This window comes from Mesocricetus auratus, unplaced genomic scaffold (genome assembly GCF_017639785.1).
Source record: "Mesocricetus auratus isolate SY011 unplaced genomic scaffold, BCM_Maur_2.0 Super-Scaffold_100047, whole genome shotgun sequence".
NCBI classification, from domain to species: domain Eukaryota; kingdom Metazoa; phylum Chordata; class Mammalia; order Rodentia; family Cricetidae; genus Mesocricetus; species Mesocricetus auratus.
Genome location: NW_024429224.1, coordinates 7,163,930 through 7,185,707, shown reverse-complemented (window position 1 = coordinate 7,185,707; position 21,778 = coordinate 7,163,930). Strand labels below are relative to the sequence as shown.

Sequence of the window (21,778 nt, the reverse complement as noted above, 5' to 3'; positions counted from 1 at the left end):
TGCTACACGGTGAATTCAAGGCCAGCCTGGACCACATGAGACTTTATCTCAAAACACATAAAAATGCCAGAGGAGCCAACAAGCTACCCTGTCATGACCAAGAGTCCCATTGTCCTGGAGTGGGCCAGCTGGTGCTGGCGCCTGTGGTGGGCTGAGCGGTTGCGTTCCTGCTTTTTACACTGAAGTTCTAACCCTGGACTCCAGAATGTGACTACACTTAGAGCCAGGCTGGACCCTAGCCCAATCCAACTGATATCATTTAATAAGAGGAGATTTGACACAGACACGCAGAGACAGAGGACAGATACAGGAAGGACAGGCCACCTGCAGAGAGGAGCCTTAAAAGGAACCAACCCTGTCAACACTGGGATCTTGGATTCTCATCCAGACTGAGGACACAAGCTCCTTTGGTGTGGGGAGCTTCCTTATTCACCCGGAGATGACTCACATGGGGTCCCAGGACACTCTTACCCTACCAACCTGGGCTCCGAAGAGACGTAGTTTCCACACCGAAACCCAGATCTGCACGCGGCCCCTGCCCCACTCCCAGCTTTCCGGGCTCCAGGTACAGCAATTTCTGTCCTCAGCACTTCCTGTCCACAGCCCATTCTAGCTTGCTTACTGCCTCTCTCCACTGGACGCCCCATTTCCATGGCTATGTCCCAAATCTCGTTCCTCTCCAAAGCCTGGCTTCGAGGCCACAGAGTGGGGACGTTTCTGGATTCCCCTGCCCTCCTTCACTTCGGACGTATGCCCTCCCACCCCCGCGACAGCAGCAGAGTCACTACGCGACGACATTAACACGTCCCTCTCTGTGACACTGGGGAGAATGCCCCTTACCTCCAGTGTCCGCACGTGAGCCAGCATCTGCGGCAGTCTCCGAACTTCGTTCCCACTGATGTCGAGGGTACGCAGGCTTCGCAGCTCTCCCAGGGTGTCAGGAAGTTCCCTCAGCTTGTTGTCTGCAGGGACCCAGGTGGCAAACTGAGCGCCCCAGAGCCTGCTGCCACCTCCCGATGCCGTGGGATGTGGGGCTGGGAGGCTCTGTCACTGCTGAGCTGAGCAACTCAGGACGCCTGGCCCCCTCCCTGGGCCTCTTCCCCTCTGTGACAGGTCATCCGTCACATGGGTCCCTCTTTGCTGAGAGGCCGGGGCAGCAAGGGCACGAGGAAGAGCCTGGCCAAAGTGAGGCCAGTCCTCGTTGGAGGACGAGGACACTACGCTGGCACCCTGGCTAGTCACCACCTCACTGCGGGCCACAGCTGAGTCTCACTTTCCTCGTGCTAACCTGCCTCATGGACTTGCCAGGGCAGCCACGTCCACGGGGCCAACACTATGCACCGAGTGCCCCAAGCCACGGCAGCGGCGCCTCCTTCTACCTTAGTCTGCTCTCTTCCCGTCCCTTAGCCTCCTGCCCCGAGAGAGCCTCTGATTCCGGGGGTCAGGGCTCTTTAGACACACTGCCTCTGGATCGGTTCATGACCAGAGACGGAACACACTGAGCTAGCCAGGGCTCAGTCGGGCTTGTGGCATCGCCCTCACACTCGGTGGCTCCCAAGAGGGGCCACTGTGGATGCTGACACGGCCTGGGCTTTGCGGCCCTACCTTTCACAATGAGGGTCTGGAGCTGAAGCAGGTTCCCAATAGAGCGTGGCAGATGTGTCAGTTGATTCCTTTCCACGTTCAAGACCTAAGGAAAAAAACAGTGACATGGGGAGCACCAGGACAACAGCGACTGTCTGCACGCTCAGCCCTGCACTACCCAGGCACTCAATACACCTGCCTCTATCTCTTCCTACAGCCCTGTGAGGGAGGCAAGGGTTGTTATGGTCCCATCTAAGAGATGAGAAAACTGAGGCTTACAAAGGTTAAGTCACACATCCAAGAGAGCAGGGCCAAGCCCTTGGACACACTCCTATAGCATGGTTTACCAACTATACTAACTGCAGGATGCCCAGGAATTGCAAGAACCAATGTGGAGGCAGAAAGCTTGTCAGCGACTCAGTGAGGCAGTGACGGTAGATTATGGCTATCTACTGTTGAGCAATGGGGAGGTATATCTCAGGGCTAGCCCCAGATAAAGCACTCAGCCAGTGCTGGGGCAGCTACGCACAAAGCACCAGGGGGCCAGGAGAATACACAATTTGTCCTTTTAAAATAATATATAAAAACGTAGGCACCACCTGCACGCAGTGCCTGTGGAGGCCAGAAGAGGGAGCGCATGAGGTCCCCTGAAACTGGAGTGACAGACACTTGTGAGCTGCCAGGTAGGTGCTGGGAACCTAACGGGGGTCCTTTTCAAGAGCAGCCAGTGCTCCTAACCACTGTGGCACCTCTACAGCCCCTGGGATCTGTCTTGAAGATGGAGACCCACCGAGTGTTTGTTTTTTGGGGGGAGGAGTTAGAGCTGTGAAGCCATGAAATACCACGAAGTGTACATGCCAAGTCCCGGTAGAGAGAGCCTCTCAGGCTGCAATGGCGAAGGCAGCCCCACTGCTGAGCGCAGCCGGGGGTCCACCAGTGGCGGCGTATCAGAACGTCCCACCGTTACAGAAGGCTGTGTCTACCACCTCACCTGCAAGGCTGTCAGCTGCCCCATGTCATCAGGAAGGGCTGTCAGCTGGTTGTCATGGAGATCCAGAACCTACAGAACAAACATGTCTGTCAGGCCCCAGAGCAGCTGGAGATACCCAGGTAAGAACACGGCAACTGCAGCAGGAAACTGGAGCCATGGCATCTAGAGTAAACACCAGCAAGTGTCTTCTGGAGGTGCTTGGACCTTAAATCACAGCAGAAACCAGTGATTGCTTTCTGTTATCCGTAGAGTTGCTTCTCTGACGGAGCTTTACAGCCTTTGCATGACTTTAGTCACGTGACAGCTCTGGCACACCTGGAACGTTTTCCATTGCTGGGTAATGCAAAACAGTGCACCCTAAGGACCGAAAATGGAAGGGTGAGGCGTTCCTTCCAGAAATGTAGATTAGATCTGGGTTTTGGTATTAGGAACTTGTTTTACTCTAAAAACAACTTTTGTGTGGCCATCAATAAATCATCTTCTATGTGGCTGGTCCTCTCTGCAGCCTGCAAGGCCTTGTTTCATCCTTGAGTGACTCTTTTTTTGATCATCCTGCTCACACATAGTCTTTTTTTGTGTTTGTGGTTTTTTGTTTTTGTTTTTGAGGTTTTTTTTGGTTTTTCGAGACAGGGTTTCTCTGTATTGTTTTGGAGGCTGTCCTGGAACTCACTCTGTAGACCAGGCTGGCCTCGAACTCACAGAGATCCGCCTGCCTCTGCCTCCCAAGTGCTGGGATTAAAGGTGTGCACCACCAACACCCGGCTCTTTTTTTTTTTTTTTTTTTTTTTTTTTGGTAGTGTCTCTCTACATAGTCCTGGCTGTCTGGGAATTTACTCTGTAGACCAGTCTGACCCACAGAGATCCACCTGCCTCAGCCTCCTGCGTGCTGGGATTAAAGGCGTGCAGTACCACGCCCAATTCTTTTTTCTTTCCTTCTTTTTGTTTTTGGAGACAAGGTCTTACACTATGTAGTCCTGGCTGGCCTTGAACTCACTGAGACCTGTCAGCCTCTGCGGGGACTAAAGGCAGGTGCCAGCACATCCAGCTCCGTCAACTCTCCATCTCTCATTCCTGCCCCTTTTCTTTCAGGCTTTAGAGACAGGCTCTTACAGTGTAGTCAATGCTAGGTCAATTCTCAACCTCTTCGCCAATGGTCAGGATCGCAGATATGTGCAGACAGACCACATCTGGCTCAAGTGTTCTCTTTTTACTGAATACAAATATTATTCATGTACTGGAGTGTGACTCGGGGGCAGAGTATATGAGGGCCTGGGTATATCTGAGTGTACACACACACACACACACACACACACACAGAGAGAGAAAACAACAAAAAAAGGCATGAAGAGGAGATGGAGAGATGGTTCAGTAGTTAAGAGCTGCTCTTGCAAAGGACCCAAGTTTGGGTCACAGCAACCCCATTGGACAGCTCACAACAGCCTGTAACTCCCATTCTAGGAGATCTAATGCCCTCTTCTGGCTTGTTGAGGCACTGCATACATGTGGTGTACATAATACATACAGGCAAACAATCATATACATAAAATAGAAAAAAGTAAATCTCTTAAAAGCACTGAGCAGTACGTGTGTTGGCACACTTTTAATTCCAGGGCTCAGGTGATAGAGGGAGACAGATCTTTGGGTGCGAGGCAAGACTGGACTACCCAGCCAGCTCTAGGCCAGCTAGGACTACACAGCAAGATCACATCTTAAAAAAAAAAGAATCACTGGGCTGGGGAGTGGCTCAGAGGCTAAGAATACTTGCTGCTTTTGCAGAGGACCTAGGTTCAGATCCTTGCACCCACATCAGTTCCAGGGAACCCAACACCCTTCTGGCCTCGACAAACACCGTATATATGTTGTGCACATACACACCTCAGGCACACAAATAAAATTTAAAAATTAAAAAAAATCACCATGTAACAAAGCTACTGCAGCCCCACCTGAAGATTTAGCCTTCACTTTAGTGTAGGACTCACCCTTACAAGTTCACCTTCAGGCAGAACAACCCTGGGCTGACATGGCAACTCTGTATGACTTTACCACATCCTGGAAGGGTCCACAGTCAGGAGGGAGTCCACCCCGTCACTCAGGTATCAATGCAGTGCCCTCTCTGGATGCCCCTCCTGCTCCCGTTAGGACCATCATGTCCATCCTTTCTGCTGGCCTGGCTTGAGTTAGGACCAGTTGGAGTGGAAACCTCAGGTGCTATGGCTGCTTTTCTGTACCAACAACACCCAAGACTGCTTAGAAAACCATGCTACTGAGATACCACAGTGACCATCCTGTGAGGACCATCTGGCATATTTTAACAGAGACCCAAGGAGTATGTGGAGGCTCAGCGGCCACCTGGAGCACCAGAGTCCCCAACGCCTAGAGAGGGCCCAGTACCTTGATGGTGGCAAGGCTCAAGAGGCTGCAGGACTTGGGAAGCAAGGAGGTGAGATGGTTTGTATGCACGATCAACACCTGTGAGAAAAGACGAGAGAAATGCCAGGTTCCCGGACAGCAGCAGGCAGGGAAGGAAGGCTAAGGGGGAGCCCAGGGCGGCCATGCTGAGCTCCGTACATCTTTGCTCAGCCAGACCCACGATGGGGCGGCTGTCAGTCATGGCACTTCTGAACCTGACTCAGATGGCTGCGGTGAAAGGGAGTTTGGGTCTAATTCTACCTTCTATTCTGAGAAGAGATCAGCTATCATGAACTTATTAGCATTTCCTGGCTCTAACGGTTTCTGGACAACAGAGTAATAAAGTACCTCTCTCCAAGGGCAGCCATGATAATTTGCAAGCCACCTGGTCAAATAGTGTTTAGCCCAGGCTATCACATGGTCTGCTACTCACACTGTGTCAACCATGGCTATTTTGTTAGACATTAACTCCTGCTTTGACATTTCAAAAGAATTCCACTACTATTGCTATTGGCAGAGAACCGGTTTTACCTTTCTGTGTCCAGATCTGATGGTGTGCACATACCCACCCGTATGCAAAGCCTGGAATGATCTTCTGAAAATGCTTTCATGCCCTTCTAACTCAGGGGCGGGGTGGCCAGAATGCACGGAATGTCCTTTCTATTAACGACACTGGGGAGGTAAAAGCTGTACCGTGTGGCTGGTGAGCTGCTCTCTCTACCTCTCATTTAGTTCATGCAACACCAAGAGATAGCTATTAATGTCTTCTTCCTTCCACAGATGAAGAAACTGGGGTCTAGGCTGGAGATGGCTCAGCAGTTAAGAGCACTGACTGCTCTTTCAAAGCACCTAGGTTTGATTTCCAGGATCCACATGGCAGCTCACAGCAATCTACAGCGACAGTTCCAGAGACTCTGATGGGCTTCTGGCCTACCCAGGCGGCACACACGTATGTGATGCAAATACATATCCAAGCAAAGTACACATAAAATACTAACAGTTAATAAAAGAAACAGAGGTGTTGGCGTGTAAGGAAGCTATCTAAGTCATAAGCTAGTGAAAGTCAGGGCCACGAGCAGCCTAGAGTGGTCCAACCCCAGAGCCTCCTCTCCTAATTGTGACAACTTCTACTGCAGGTCAAAAGGGTGAGGGCCAGAGGATGGGAAGGTGGCCATGTGAGGACCATGAGTCCCATGTGGTTCCCCCAAGCGGACACTCAGAGAGAGATTTTTTTTTTAACAATGACTCTGCTCACCTTTTTCTGCAGAACTTTGCACGTTGAGAAAACCCCCAATGGAATCTAAGACAAGACAAAGAAAGGTCAGAGCTCCTCACCTGTTGGCTGTCCCACCTGCTCACCGGTGGCACTGGTGTTGAGGAGGTGACTGAGGACAGTAAGCCGCTGACACTGCTTAGCCAGGGGAGGGCTGGGGAGAATGGAGGAGCTGGCCATCAGCTGCCGGCCCACCCTAGCTTACATACTCTGTGGTATCAGGAACTGTAGGGGGCAATGTCCTCCCCACAACACCCCAGGAATCTGTAGTGTGTTTTCCCTTCTTCCCATGGCATGGGGATTAAACCTAGGGCATCTTGCATGCTTAACAAACTCTACCACTGAGTTGTTTTTGTCTTTGTTTTCTGTTTTTGGGGTTTTTCTTTTTCTTTTTTCTTTTTTTTTTTTGTTTTTTTTTGTTTTACAAGACAGGGTTTCTCTGTATTGTTTTGGAGGCTGTGGGTCCAGCCTGGCCTCGAATTCACAGAGATCTGCCTGCCTCTGCCTCCCGAGTGCTGGGATTAAAGGCGTGCGCCACCACCGCCCGGCTTTGTTTTGGTTTTTTTGAGACAGGGTTTCTCTGTGTAGCTTTGGAACCTGTCCTGGAACTCACTCTGTAAACCAGGCTGGCCTTGAACTCACAGAGATCTGCCTGCTTCTATCTCCCAAGTGCTGGGATTAAAGCCATACACCACCACTGCCCGGCTCTACCATTGAGTTTTATTCCCTAGATTTCCCGTCCTGCCTTTCTCCAGGATTTTACTATGTAGACCTCAGACTCATGATCCTCCCCACCTCTGCCTCCTGAATGGAATTCTTGGAATAAAGACCATCTCAATTCTTTTGGACAGGAACACAATATAAGGAACGTCTCTTACCTAGTGCGTCTGTGCGTACACTCTATGCAGGAGAGGAGCTGATGTCGTGTCTAACTCCCCACCTTGTGTTTCTGAGACAGAGTTTCTCACGGAGCTCAGAGCTCACTGACTCAGCAAGGACACTTGGCTAGCAAGCCTCAGGGAGCCCAGTCCCCGTGCTTACGAGGCAAGCGTTTTGTGGGTGGAGCCAGCTGCCCATTCTCACGTTTGTCATTTTCTAAGTCTCAGTGTACCCTGTTCTCCTCAGGGGCAGATTAAATTCACAGCCTTCATGCACCTCACTTTACCTCGGAGAGTTCACATTTAGAGATGTCAAGAATGTCATCTGCCCCAGCTTCTTTTGCCTAAGGTGGAAAAAGACATTTTTAAGTTAAATATTTTTTGAGACAGGGTTTCATGTAGCATCAGACTCATTGTGTAGGCAAAGCTGGCCTCTAACTCCTGATCCTCCTGCTCGTACCTCCTAAGAATTAGTGCTCTGCAGAGGTTAGAGAGGGAGGCTTTTAAAATAATCTTTAGATCTCCTGGGTATGGTGGCGCACACCTTTAATCCCAGCACTCGGGAGACAGAGGCAGGTGGATCTCTGAGTTCCAGGCCAGCCTGGTCTACAGAGTGACTTCCAGGACAGCCTGGTGTACACTGAGAAACCCTGTCTCAATTCCTCATCCCCCTACACAAAGTCTTCAAGTCCTGTATGTTTACAAAGGCTCTGTTGATTCTGTGTTTCATATTTATGACAATAGCTTCTTAAAATTAGTTGCAATTGGTTTTGCTTTATTTTGAGCCTTGAAGGTTTAAGAAAAAAAATTCTTTTTCCGAAACAGGGTTTCTCTATTGTTTTGGAGACTGTCCTAGAACTCACTCGGTAGACCAGGCTGGCCTGGAACTCAGAGATCCGCCTGTCTCTGCCTCCGAGTGCTGGGATTAAAGGCGTGCGCCACCAACACACGGCTAAGAAAAAAACTTTTTTTTTTTTTTGGTTTTTCGAGACAGGGTTTCTCTGTGGCTTTGGAGGCTGTCCTGGAACTAGCTCTTGTAGACCAGGCTGGTCTCTAACTCACAGAGATCCTCCTGCCTCTGCCTCCCAAGTGCTGGGATTAAAGGCTCGAGCTACCAATGCCTGGCAGCCAGTGCTCTTAATTGCTGAGTCACCTCACCAATTTTTTTTGTTGTTTGTTTTTTGGTTACTATCTGCAATACTTTCCTGAACTCCTGCTCTTTTAATCTGTCTCCTTGGCTGTACTATATTAGATGTAGCAGCTCAGCGCCCAGTGATGTAAGCACAGCTGGTTTTCACATCTCAGGCAGACCTGGAACTCACTATGTAGCTCTTGCTAGTCTTGACCTTGCCTCCGACTCCCAAGTGCTGGGATTACAGGTGTGAGACGAGTAACTTGGGAACCATGCCCAATTCCCAAGATTGAAAAGCAAAAAAGCACTCAGGCAAAACATAGTATGGAGTTGAGAAAATAAGGGAACGAAGACAAACGTCGGGAGCCAGAAAGCATCACAGCCACATCCTGCCTTTACTGGTCCGTTCGGCAGGTGGCCAGTGACTGTCTGAGGTCCAGCAAGGAAAGAAACCAAAACACATTCAGCCAGTGAGGATGGGTGCTCCCAGGGTGCGAGCACCCTCCAGGCTTTTCAGCGGGCAGGGGAGCAGCCCAGGAATGAGGAGAGACAATACAGCTGCCTTACCAGACACATCTGGTACTCCAGGCGTTTCCGAGCCTCCTCACTGGCTTTCCGCTTCCGGAAGAAGAGGGGCATCCTCCTGTGTGAGTTCTGGACCCTGGAACATGAGAGGGAAGTCGGCACCTGGGAACCTGAACCGTATCTGACACTGCAGACAGGCACCTCAGAAATGCAGCTTGCTGTCGGCTGGGAGTTCCTGGCAGCAGGGCAGTCCGCCTCAGCTGGGCCCTGGACCCACACAGCAATGCCCAACACTCTGGTGTTTGTTGAGGAAGCAGTACACACAGAGTATGACAGAAAGGGCACACACGCAGGCAGCGCCCTGGGTTTCGCTCGTTTGCCACTGAGCCTCTGGGAGGCTTTGGCATCACCCTCCCTCCCATGCTGAACCATTTCCTCTCCTTAGGGATGGTTCCCCCAGGTGCCGTCCACGGACTCTTGACAGATTCCACTGATGAAACTATCTGTAAGAGTGGCAACAGCAAGAACCGGAAGGCACCACGACTTAGGGGAAACTCAACCATGTCAAGACTAAAGAGATCGGTGAGTTAAATAAAAATTAAAATGCAATCTTCAGGTACCTTCCCACCCATGAAGCTACTGCTCATTTGATTCTCACTACGGACCTGTGGAGAATATGATGCCCACTAAGTTCAGTGGTCTGGCTATATGACCTGGATTACAAAAGAACCAGCCTGGGGAGCGGGGACTGGAGAGATGGCTCAGAGGTTAAGAACACTGGTTGCTCTTCCAGAGGTCCCGAGTTCAATTCCCAGCAACCACATGATGGCTCACAACCATCTTTAATGAGATCTGGTGCCCTCTTCTGGCCTGCAGACACTCATGTGGACAGAACACTGTCCACATAATAAATAAATCTTAAAAAAAAAAAAAAAGCAGCAGCCTGGGATGCTTGCCCTTCAAGTCCTGATCCCATGAAGTTTGTGCAGCTCCCTGGGTTACATAGTGCAGCAAAGTTAACCATCTGTCCTAACTCTGAAGCTGGGTACCCATAGTCAGCCCAGAGTCTGGAACTCCCAGTGCTGTGTATCGGCCAGCAACAGGAAGGAAGCAATCATCTGGAGGAAGTGTGGAGCTAACAGCACAGGCTTTGACATCAGGTCACTTTGGGTCACTGGTCAGAGCCTATTTCTTCAAATGTAATATGGAGTAATGTTGCCAATATTGGGGGTCCTGTGGGGCTCAGGGATTTCACGTGTGTCAGGCCCATGCCACAGAACATGACACCACACACATGACAAATAGATTCTGGGACTACCGCAGGTGCCAGGGAGACAGGGACTGGAGGAGTCTTCAGGTGAAGCCCTGGGTGTGGGCTGTCAGACCTGCAAAGCTTGCTCTTCCCTCCCTCACCGGCTAGCACCCCTGAAGAGTGATGGCAAACAGCCCTCCTCCACACGGCTTCCCTTCTGCTCGACAGATAATGACCAGCCCTCCCCCATGCCTATCCTCCAAGTGCAGACTTCCAAGTCTTCTCCAATGACTACCCCCACCCGCCAAGTCATTTCCCTAGTCATTCTCAACAAGGGCTCTTTCAAATCTGGTTTGAACCTCTCTGATGGTGTAGCTTGGTTGGGAGAACCACACCCATCCTTCTCAGGCAGGCTGACCAGTGGCTGACCTGCTTTGCGGATGGAAAGGTCCTCGGATGTTCCAATTTTGGGGAGGACATCAAGACAGGCCAGTCACTCTGAAGGCCTGGTCATAGATGCAGACCAGAGGCACCAGCAAGACGAGCTGGAGTTGGGTGTCCTTCAAACACAGGATGCGAGGACCGAAACTCCTAATCTCATAAAGTCACGCAGCTCAGAAACACAGTCTTGAGAGTCTAGAAACCAAGGAATTGCAGAATTAAGAATCGCGATATAGCCCCGAATAATTTGCTCGTATATACTAACATGCATACACCGCAAACGAGTAAGAAGGGCATTAGGGGTACTGGGGTCCCGCAAGACAGGTGCGGATTCCTTAGGGGAGGGGCGGGGTCCTGGGACTCCAGAGTCACCCTCATGAAAAGGGAACGTGGAATACGTCTGGAACCAGGACCTCTGCGGTAGCCCTTCTACTCTGCCTGTCCCCGAGAAATATGCTCCGAACATCTACCCCTTCCGAATCCCTAGCTCACCCAAGAAACCGGCTCGCCGGACCTCTGCCGCAAACGCCTGCCCACAATAAACAGGGCGGCGAGGGCGTCGCCCCGAGACGGGGCGGAGCCGCAAGTTATCGCGAGCGCCGAGCTTTTCTGCCTATATCCGGTGTGGGCGGGCCGACGGCAGTCTTTTCGGCTTTCGGCTCGGAGGAGGCAACGGTGCAACTTTCCTCGGTCGTCCCGAATCCGGGTTCATCCGACACCAGCCGCCTCCACCATGCCGCCCAAGTTCGACCCCAACGAGGTCAAAGTCGGTGCGTGCCCTCGCCGCGGCCGGGCAGCGGGTGGAGCCGTCCCCGCCGCGTGCTGCCCCGGGGCTCCGGGCCTGGCGGGTCTCCCTTGGGCCTCGGCCTCCTCGTGCGTAACGGGGAGGGAGCACCGACGCTCTTGCAGCCCGTGCGCCTTAGGGTAAGGCCTGGCCCGGGGGGCTGCGGCCCGCACCGCACGCGCTCCGCGGGGGCTCTAATTCTGCTTTTTCTCAGTGTACTTGAGGTGCACCGGAGGTGAGGTCGGCGCCACGTCCGCCTTGGCCCCCAAGATCGGTCCCCTGGGTCTGGTAAGTCCCGCTCCTGCGGTTCGTCAGTCTGTGTGCTGTGTGTGTGCATGCGGAGGTCAGGGGAAGGCTCCTTTCGTGAGCCCCCTGCGGTGTGCGAGCTGGGACTCGAACCCGGGTCCTCTTTTAAGGGTTAGTGTGCGTACAGGCGCAGTCGTGGCAGCCATTGGTCGGGCTTGGCCGAGCTGCCTTGCGGGCTCTTGCCTGTGGGTTTTTTTTAAGAGGAAGCTGGCGTTGCCGCGTGCTCCCAGCTGGAGCCGGTGACTGGCTGTGCTTTTGACCGAGCGCCCTCGTAGGTGGGTGGCCCGTTACAGCGTGGTCTGCTGTGCTCTCGCGGTCTTTCAGACAGTTGCTTAGTTAAATAAGGTGTGGGCAGGGTCACGTGGAGTGAGGAGGAGGCCTGGAGGAGCCCTGCCAGCTTTGGACACGCCGTGATTGAATGCAATTATTTCTACAGTCCCCGAAGAAAGTTGGTGATGACATTGCCAAGGCGACCGGTGACTGGAAAGGCCTGAGGATCACGGTGAAGCTGACCATCCAGAACAGACAGGCCCAGATTGAGGTGGTGCCCTCTGCCTCCGCCCTGATCATTAAGGCCCTCAAGGAGCCACCACGAGACAGAAAGAAGCAAAAGAACAGTGAGTTGATAGCACTCCCCGGCCCCCTCCAGTGGTTGCTACTTGGCACGTGGTTCCCTTAAATGAAACTTAAGTCAGAACGGGATGACTTGAGGCCATTTTGTTCATGACTCCTGGTGCAGAAGTGTAGAGTCATGCCTAGGGTTGTGGCACTGAACCCTTTGCCCCAGGGGTTTAAACTCGATCTAATGTCGTGTGTCGGGGCTGCTGGTGAGGTCTTGCTGGTGCCCTAGCCACCCGCCACTGCACCTGACCAGTATGGTTGGCTGGTGCAATCCAGTGGTGAGCTAACAGTAAGCCCCAGCTTTAGGAAACAGGGTTGTCCTACATGTGGATGACTCTGTGCCGAAAGCATGGGGACAGCGTAGAAATGGGCGAAGTGAAACCATGGGGTCAGAAGATTGCACAAGAAGCCTTTAAAGCATAACCCCTCTGCTTCTTTCCTGCAGTTAAACACAGCGGAAACATCACTTTTGATGAGATTGTTGGCATTGCCCGGCAGATGCGACACCGATCTTTGGCCAGAGAGCTTTCTGGTAAGAGCATTTTCACTGACTGGCTAGCATTCGCTGAAGGTCAAAATTGGAGTGCTCTTTCGCGGGGGGGGGGGGTGGTGGTCTTTGTAGCCTTGGCTGTCCTGGAACTCTAAACCAGACTGGTAAATTTAAGTTGGGTACCATGGAAACACGTGGAGCCATGGTTTGTTTTTTGTCTGCAATGGAACTCTGGAATTTCCTTTGTCCCTCAATGTAATAGTTGGTGGCACACGCCTTTAATCCCAGCACTTGGGAGGCGGAGGCAGAGGCAGGCGGATCTTTGAGGCCAGCCTGGTCTACAGAACTGAGTTCCAGGAGAGGCTCAAACAACGCAGAGAAACCCTTCTGATGCTACCATTCTTAATACAGGAACTATTAAAGAGATCCTGGGTACTGCACAGTCTGTGGGCTGCAATGTGGATGGCCGCCACCCTCATGACATCATTGATGACATCAACAGTGGTGTCGTGGAGTGCCCAGCTAGTTAAGCAACAAGAGAAAATACTTCAATAAAAGACTTGTGATAACCAGTGGTCTTGACTGTTTTGGGCAGGGGATGTTCAAATCTGGAGCACCGCTCTGGTGTGGGTGGCTTTGTGGGCAGGCTCAGAAGACAGCCTGGAAGGAAAGGTGCTTTGCTGGGGTGTGGTTAAGTTGCTCTGGAGAGTCTGCAGCAATCACTAGCCCCGAACCTCTTAACTAGCACTAGGGAAGGTTCCTTTTGTGAATTTCTCAAACTTCACAAGTCAGTAGTACAGCACAGGTATCTGATTAATGGTGACTTTATTTTGTGTTTTACATATGCTGAGCCCACGACGGTGACTCAAGACAAATATGTCTTAAGTCAAATTTGCAATTCGTCAGGGACCCACACAGCCTCCCTAGGGAACAGAAAGGGTGGAGTTGTTGGGAGAGAAAATGAGGTTTGCTGCCTGGGTGCTCATGCTGTGGGTCAGTTTTTCAAATTCCCTCCAATGTTCGGGTGTAGAAAAATGGGCTGGTAGAGCACTGACTGCTCTTCCAGAGGACCTGGATTCAATTCCCAGCACCCATATGGCGGGTCACAACTGACTAGTTCCAGAACATCAAATAATACAAAGTGAAAGGGGCCGGGCGTTGGTGGCACACGCCTTTAATCCCAGCACTCGGGAGGCAGAGGCAGGCGGATCTCTGAGTTCGAGGTTGGGCTGGACCGACAGCCTCCAAAACAATACAGAGAAACCCTGTCTCGTAAAAACCAAAAAAAAAAAGCCCACATTCAAGATGGCTGCTTTTTTTGGCCTCAAATTCAAGATTGGAGTGGCTGCTCTTGTAGAGGGTCTGGGTTCACTTCAACACCCTTTTCTGGCCTTGTGCATCTGTACACATGTGGCACACATGTATGCTCAGGACATGGATGCATAGCACATGCTAATACGCCTTCACACATTAACTTTGCATACGTGTTAATTGCAGCAGTGCTCATAACTACCTATAAATGGTTGTAACAGTGTCCATTCACTGAGGAATGCACAAAATGTGATGAGTATACATGCGATGTTCAGTCGGAAAGAGAACTGAAGTGTTGACACAGGTGAAAACATGAATGGATCCTGAACATGCTAATTAGTTAGACAATGTCAAGTGTGGTATGAATCATCTATGTAAAATGCTCCCAGCAAATCCAGACAGTAAGTCGAGGAACTCGGGGTCTGTGGAGTGAATACTAATAGATGGACGTGTTCTGGAATTAAATAGTGGCTATATAACTACATAAAAATACTGCACAAACCACTGAATGTTAAGAGTCACCTTCAGAAGCATAAAACGACTATGTGTGACTTAATATGAATAAACGAGGTCAGAACTGGTCTATTGCTGATGTGCACCTAGCCCTACTTACTGTACGCTGTCGTCTTTGTGGCACAAGGACAGTCCCATTTGGTGTGTGTTCCAAGTGCCTTCAGACGCTATTTCACCTGGTTACAGTCCTTGAGACATGGAGAGTAGCTAAGCTATGTTTTCTACAGGGAAACCCAGGGTAAGACATCTGCCTTCCGACAGCACATTCCTGTCTAGGAAGTCATTGCTACTGCCACGAGGCTGAGCCTGCCCTGCAAGTGCCCCATGTTCCAAGCCTCCCTCGCTGGCTGCTTCCCCGGGGCGGAAGGCTAAAGTCCCATCTCCCTCCCGGCACTGGACAGCAGGCAGTGGGTACGCAGAGGTCGCTCGGGTCGGGGGCCCTTAAACTCCGCAGATCCCACGGCTGTCTGCTCACACCGCTGGTGGAAAGCGTTCTGGTCGGGGCTGCTGCGCATACCGGTGGGCACGCTGACGCCGCTGCCAGAGAGCAAATCCCGGGACGTGCGCGTCCCTCGCCCCAGCCACCGCCTCAGAAGCAGCGCGACGGCCTCATTCCCCGGCAGGCGGGCGCGCCCCAAGTGCGCCACTTCCGGCCACGCGCAGTCCGCACACCGGAACCCACTTCTAGCCAGTCTGTGTGCCCGCTCCCCTGTGGTCTCTTCCCGGCCTCCAGACTGGCCCAGCTGCCTCGGGGGCTGTGTTTTACACAGAGGCTCCCGCGTGCCCGTCCTTGCTTCTAGAGTCCGCATCTTCCGGGTGCACAGGATCCGGACGTGGAGCCTCGGACGGGCGGACCGGGCCGCCAGGGATGCCGCGACGGGCGCTCGTGCTGCCCGTGGGCGTTTCAGTGGATTTCCCCACGGAGCAGAAGCCATTTCTTCTTCTCAGGCACGTTTGTGGTGGAGCGCGCTCCGGGATGCTCAGGAGGGAAGAACTACCAGTTCAAGAAAGCTGCCTGGACCACACCTGCTGCTGACCTGCCATGCTCCGCGGGCAGGATGAGCTCCGGAGCCCAGGGAGTCCTCGTTTTCCCTGCTTGGGATCCTGGCAGTCCGAAGAGTGTCACTCCTAGGAGGCTGTAACTCCTGTAAGGGCCACTGGTCTTTAGCAGGTTTCCTGTCTTAGTCCTGTGATCTCTTCTGTCGCCAGGCGGTAGCAGAGTGCTTCAGGTGACATGACGTCATTCGCATGCGGCTCCGGGGGTAGGGGCTAGGCCACTCCTGCGCTCTGCAGAAACCAGGACTTGCCCACGTTGTTCTGGGGATGGTAATGTGGATGCGGGAAGGGGTAGCTGAGATTTGTGGGTAGTGCAGGTTTCTTCCCGGCCTGCATAAAGCTGTGTCTCCGCGCCTCTCCTCCGGGGATGGCCGTCTTCTCCTCTCCATGACTTTGTTCTTACGGTGTTGACCTGGGCTCTTGAGTGTGTGTGTGGGAGGGGGGGGGGGGCAGGACTGCTTGGAGCTGCCTCTTACTTAGCCTCTCAAAATTTATACTCTGGGGGGGAGGGTTCCAGAGACCAAGGAGACCTAAGGGAATGTATGGGCCCCTAAAGCACTGGCATCTAGAAGTGGGCGGTGGCAGTTAGCCAAGCTACAGTCATCCTTTGCAAGGACCAGTGTGGCTGAGGATGGGTGGCCCGAGCAGACAGTGGTGTAGGCAGACCGCTTGTTCAGTCCCTTGGTGAGATAGCTTCCCAGTCATAGCCATGTCTGCAAGTGCCTGAGCTCCTGCTCCATGGCCTTTGCTGCTGACTCCCTGAGGACTGGCTTGGTCACAGGGATCCATCCTGTGAAGGCTCCAGACAGCATGTATTCTCTGTTTCCTCCTTCGTGAGCCTCATTCATCTATCAGGGTTTCCTTCTCCATCCATCCCTGCCGTTGTCCTGTGTCCCCTTGTATTCCCATCCATTCTTCCCTGTTTAAAATGAGTCTACATGTGACACCTGAATTCTCAATAAACAGACTGGAAACGACCTAAATGTGGAATATGGATTGATTTAAAGATTTATTATGTATATAGTGTTTTGTCTGCATGTGTGCCTGCACTCCAAAAGAGGGCACCAGATCTCATTATAGGTGTTTGTGAGCCACCATGTGGTTGCTGGGAGTTGAATTCAGGACCTCTGGAAGAGCAGGCAGTGCTCTTAACTTGAGCCATCTCTCCAGCCCTTAAATTCTATATTTAATATAGTAATATACAAGGAATAATTCTACAGCCAGCAAATATCTGAGCATCTGCCAGGTACAGTGTAATTACAGGTACTGATGGTGAAGTAAATATACACACTTATCTCCATTCCTTCCCTTTCAAATCCCACTGAAATGATGTTGGAGGTGCATAAATAGAAACAAGTCTATAGTTGCATCAGGGAGGTGTATGTGTGTTGAGTTAGGAAACTTACACCAGGTACTGTAACACAGCCTGTGGTTCTTCAGTCCTAAGCATAAGCATGGGCAAAACATGCCAGATGTGTGAGATCTGGGCTAAGATAACCAGATCAACTCATCGGAGGAGAAATCAGAAAATGGAAGACTGCTTTCAAAAAGTTAGAATCTATAGCTTGCCTCATAACAGTGAATAAACTTCAAGGACACGGAGCCCCTGCTGGGGTGGATGGGGAACACGGGGCCCCTGCTGGGGTGGATGGGGAACCTGGGGCCCCTGCTGGTGTGGAAGGAGAACACGGGAGCCCCTGCTGGTGTGGATGGAGAACACGGGGCCCCTGCCGGTGTGGATGGGGAACCCGGGGCCCCTGCTGGTGTGGATGGGGAACCCGGGGCCCCTGCTGATGTGGATGGAGAGCACGGGGCCCCTGCTGGGGTGGATGGGGATCATGAGTCAAAGTAGCTTCTAAGCTCAGCAATTCCACTCCACGAACAAGATGTGTCTGCGAATGTGTAGCAATGGGGCTCCACGCCCCCAATAATAGCCCCAGCTGGAAGTAGCTCAGTGTCCACTGACAACCTTCTCAGAAACAGGAAGTGAAGTGTTGATGCACCTAACCACATACATGAATCCAAAAGGTGCTATGCTACATTTAAGAAGCCAGGCACAAAGGCCTCAAAGTATGACTACGCCTTTATGAAATTCTATGGAAGCCCAGCAGAGAGCACAGGCCACTGGTTCCCAGGGTCATAGATGCAGGGAGGTGACACTGCACAGGGATATGGAAGTGTCCTGTCCTTGAGTGTGGTGGTGGCTCATGACTACAGTTTGCTCTAAGTCATTAGATTTTATAAGTATTGGATTCTGTTTAGGTAAGTACTACCTCACTCTGGTTTTCTTTCTTCTTTCCTTCCTTCCAAAGACAGGGTTTCTCTCGTTAGCCCCGGCTGTCCTGGAACTCACTCCACCTGTCTCTGCCTCCCTAGTGCTGGGATTAATGGCCTGAACCAGTATTTTATCTGATTTTCAAATGGTGGAAATGTATATCCTTAGAAAAAGCATTCCTTCCCTTCAACAGCATAGAATGCCAGAAGAAGGCGTAGACAGGAAGAAAGCGTAAGTGCTGGGGAGATGGCCCAGCCAGTAAAGAGCTTGCTCTGCAGCCTGAGACCTGAGGTTGGATCCCAGCACCCACATGGAAGCTGGATATGGTCACTGCTCAGCAGCAGCGGCATTTCTTGAGTCTCGTGCTTCCTCTTGGCTGGAGTCGCATTGTCAGCACTCCTGGGCCTCCAGCTTGCTGACTCAAAGCAGATCCCAACCTTCTCAGCCCCTTGCAACATCTGTACACCCGTCTCTCTGTACACCCGTCTCTGTACACCCGTCTCTCTGTACACCCGTCTCTCTGTACACCCATCTCTACACCCGTCTCTCTGTACACCCGTCTCTCTGTACACCCATCTCTCTGTACACCCGTCTCTGTACACCCGTCTCTGTACACCCATCTCTACACCCGTCTCTGTACACCCATATGCACTCTGGGTTTGTTTCTCTGGAGAACCCCGCCTCATCCAGGAGACCCGGACCACCTAACAGCTTACTCAGCTTATGTGATACTCATAGAAGAGTATGTCACCACACAAAAGCTGACTGCGGTTCTGGGTTCTGTTACCAGGAGCTGGGCGTTGGTGGCACACACCTTTAATCCTAGAACTCAGGAGGCAGAGGCAGGAGGATCTCAGTGAGTTCAAGGCCAGCCTGGTCTACAGAGCGAGTTCCAGGACAGCCGGGGCTACACAGAGAAACCCTGTCTCAAAAAACCAAAAGAAAAAAACAAGAATCCTCACCATGAGAGAGTGTGGTCTCATAACCCTCAATAAGTTGAAAAGGATTAGAATTGCTTTAAAGAATGATGTCAAAGCAAATATTTGTAGAAGATAAAGTGAAATAGAGCACAGAGCAAAGACAAAAAAGGGAGCATCAGCGAAAGCAGGTGTGGTTTGCATGCCTGGAATTCCACACCCGGGATTACAGCGCTCAGGCTGGTAGGATCACCTGAGTGACCTGAGCTACACATTAAGTTTTAGGGCCAGCCCGGACCTGCTACAGAGCAAGAACTTGTCTCTGTATCTTCCCAGTAAAAAGAATGAGAAAATGAGAAAAAGCATCAACCAGGAAGAATAGCTGTCTGCTAGACAGCCAGGACAGAGCAGGAATGACATCTACTAGACGGCCCCGACGGCAGGAGAACGGCACACACCAGACAGACGGTCCCGACGGCAGGAGAACGGCACACACCACACAGTCCCGACGGCAGGAGAACGGCACACACCAGACAGACAGTCCCGACGGCAGGAGAACGGCATACATCAGACGGCCCCGACGGCAGGGGAACGGCACACACCAGACAGACAGTCCCGACGGCAGGAGAACGGCACACACCAGACAGACGGCCCCGACGGCAGGGGAACGGCACACACCACACAGTCCCGACAGCAAGGGAGGACAGGGAAGCCAAGGGCTGGGGCAGGAAAAGCAAGAGATAAGAGATGGACTACAGAGTGGACTGTCCCCAAAATAAAGTCACAAACAAAAATAGGTTTACAGTTACATTCTTTCTGGCTTATCTTTCAATTACCAAGACCATGAAAGCTATAGCAGTGTTGTACCCGCAGGGCTAACTGGCGATAGTGGGCCTTAACGGACACTGGGGGCTGGCAAGGATGCTTACTGAGTAAAGGCCCCTGCTGCAAAATCTGGCCGTCTGACTTCAATCCCTGGGACAAAAGCTGTCCTCTGATCTCTACATGGGAACTATGACACAAGTGCCTCACCATAAATGTAAAAAACAAACAGAACCGACACCAGGGCCTGGGGCAGGAGTGCTCTGTTCGGTAAAGCGACTGCTGGGCAAGCATGAGGACCTGAATTGAGATCCCAGCGCATCCACAGGAAGCCAGCTGCGAGGGAGGGCTGGCGAGACAGCTGGGGGGGGAAGGCAGTGCTGTCCAGGGTCCCAGGAGCCGTGTGGTGGAGGGAGTGAGCCAACTCTGACCTTCCCATATGTGCTGTGGCTCACACAGTCCACAGAATAAATCAGATTCAGTCCTTAAAGCTGGGCGGGGCTGCATGTGTCTGGTGGGAGGGGCAGACACGAGGATCCCAGGGCCTTGCAGGCCAGTCCACAAACTTCAGGTTCTGTGACCCTGTCTTGAGTTCTGTTCCCAGCCCCCACATCAGGCAGCTCACAACTGCCTGTAATCACATCTCTAGAGGGTCAAATGCTTCTGGCCCCTATGGGGTGGGGTGGGGGTGGGGTACATGCACTCTATGAAGATTTCAGCAAGTTAAATGGGCTCCAAGCCAAGGAGAAAGAAATATTTGGATTAACCCAACTTCTCAAGTTGGTCAACCTGGGATACTAATATGTTTTAGGTTAGCCCAGGTTACATCATGAACCACTATCATAAAAATAAAATAAAATCCGGCCGGGCAGTGGTAGCACACGCCTTTAATCCCAGAACTCAGGAGGCAGAGGCAGGTGGATCTCTGTGAGTTCGAGACCAGCCTGGTCTACTGAGCAAGTTCCAGGACAGGCTCCAAAAAATACAGAGAAACCCTGTCTCGAAAAAACAAAAACAAACAAACAAACAAACATAAAATAAAATCCACTTGAAGTAGAAGCAAGCGGATTTCAGTGAGTTCAAGGCCAGCCTGGCCTACAGAGGACAGTCAGGGCTGTTACATAGAGAAACACTGTCTCAAAAAACAAAACAAACAAAAGAATCAGCCAGGTGTGGTAGTACACACCATTAATCTCAGCAGTAAGATCCCTGTATCTACATAGTGGATTCCAGACCAGTAACAGGTATAGTCTTAAACAAACAAAAAATCAAAAGGGTTTCACTAACAGCTAACATAGTGCATAGGACTAGTTAATAGGATGCTGGAGACCTTTTTTAAAAAATAATTAACAGCCGGGCATTGGTGGCGCACACCTTTAATCCCAGCACTCGGGAGGCAGAGGCAGGCGGATCTCTGTGAGTTCGAAGCCAGCCTGGTCTACAGAGCGAGTTCCAGGACAGTCTCCAAAGCTACACAGAGAAACTCTGTCTGGAAAAAAACAAAAAACAAAAAAATTAACTTGGGGCTGGAGAGATGGCTCAGAGGTTAAGAGCACTGACTGCTCTTCCAGAGGTCTTGGGTTCAATTCCCAGCAACCACATGGTGGCTCACAACCATCTATAATTCAATCTGGTGTATATGTAATAAATAAATAAAATTTTTTTTGGCTTTTCGAGACAGGGTTTTTCTGTGGCTTTGGAGGCTGTCCTGGAACTCGGTCCAGGCTGGTCTCGAACTCACAGAGATCCGCCTGCCTCTGCCTCCCGAGTGCTGGGATTAAAGGCGTGCGCCACCAACGCCTGGCTAATAAATAAATCTTAAAAAATAATTAACTTTATGTGCATTGGTATGAAGGTATCAGATCCATTGGAACTGGAGTTAACAGGCAGTTGTGAACCTGTTTCAGTGAGTTCAGGCTGGCCTTGAACTCACAGAGATCCATCTGCCCCTGCCTCCCAAGTGCTGGAATTAAAGGCATGTGCCATCAACACCGGGACTGATGTTTCTTTTTCCAGACAGGGTTTCTGTTTAACAGCTCTGGTTGTCCTGGAACTCACTTTGTAAACCAGTGTAGTTCAAGGCAAGCCTCAAACTCAAAGATCCAACTGCCTCTGAGTGCTGGGATTAAAGATGTGTGTCACCATCGCCCGGCAAGCCTGCTGTTTTGAATAGCTGACCTTGAAGAGTGGGTGTCAGA

General features: G+C 51.5%; 2 protein-coding genes and 1 non-coding gene across 4 annotated transcripts in view; 2 read left to right on the top strand and 1 right to left on the bottom strand.

Moving 5' to 3' along the window:
- Positions 1–11,100, bottom strand: part of Lrsam1 (leucine rich repeat and sterile alpha motif containing 1) — a 34,090-nt gene extending 22,990 nt beyond the window's left edge. For both annotated transcript variants that reach the window (XM_040735625.1, XM_040735626.1), the window contains exons 1-9: positions 10,978–11,100; positions 10,474–10,680; positions 8,835–8,928; positions 7,423–7,479; positions 6,240–6,284; positions 4,967–5,044; positions 2,576–2,644; positions 1,606–1,690; positions 841–962 (exon numbers count right to left, since the gene is read on the bottom strand). In XM_040735625.1, the coding sequence (XP_040591559.1) occupies positions 841–962; positions 1,606–1,690; positions 2,576–2,644; positions 4,967–5,044; positions 6,240–6,284; positions 7,423–7,479; positions 8,835–8,906 (528 nt within the window). In that variant the 5' untranslated portion in view covers positions 8,907–8,928; positions 10,474–10,680; positions 10,978–11,100. The remainder of the gene's footprint in view (positions 1–840; positions 963–1,605; positions 1,691–2,575; positions 2,645–4,966; positions 5,045–6,239; positions 6,285–7,422; positions 7,480–8,834; positions 8,929–10,473; positions 10,681–10,977) is intronic.
- On the top strand, positions 11,095–13,255 carry Rpl12 (ribosomal protein L12). Its single transcript, XM_005087530.4, has 5 exons — positions 11,095–11,255; positions 11,484–11,557; positions 12,012–12,192; positions 12,642–12,728; positions 13,098–13,255. The coding sequence occupies exons 1-5, from the start codon at positions 11,219–11,221 to the stop codon at positions 13,214–13,216; spliced, it is 498 nt and encodes a 165-aa protein (XP_005087587.1). The 5' UTR covers positions 11,095–11,218; the 3' UTR covers positions 13,217–13,255.
- On the top strand, positions 12,429–12,557 carry LOC121136079. The gene has a single exon (XR_005873209.1). It is a non-coding gene; the product is annotated as a small nucleolar RNA SNORA65 (small nucleolar RNA).
- Positions 13,256–21,778: the final 8,523 nt, after the last annotated feature.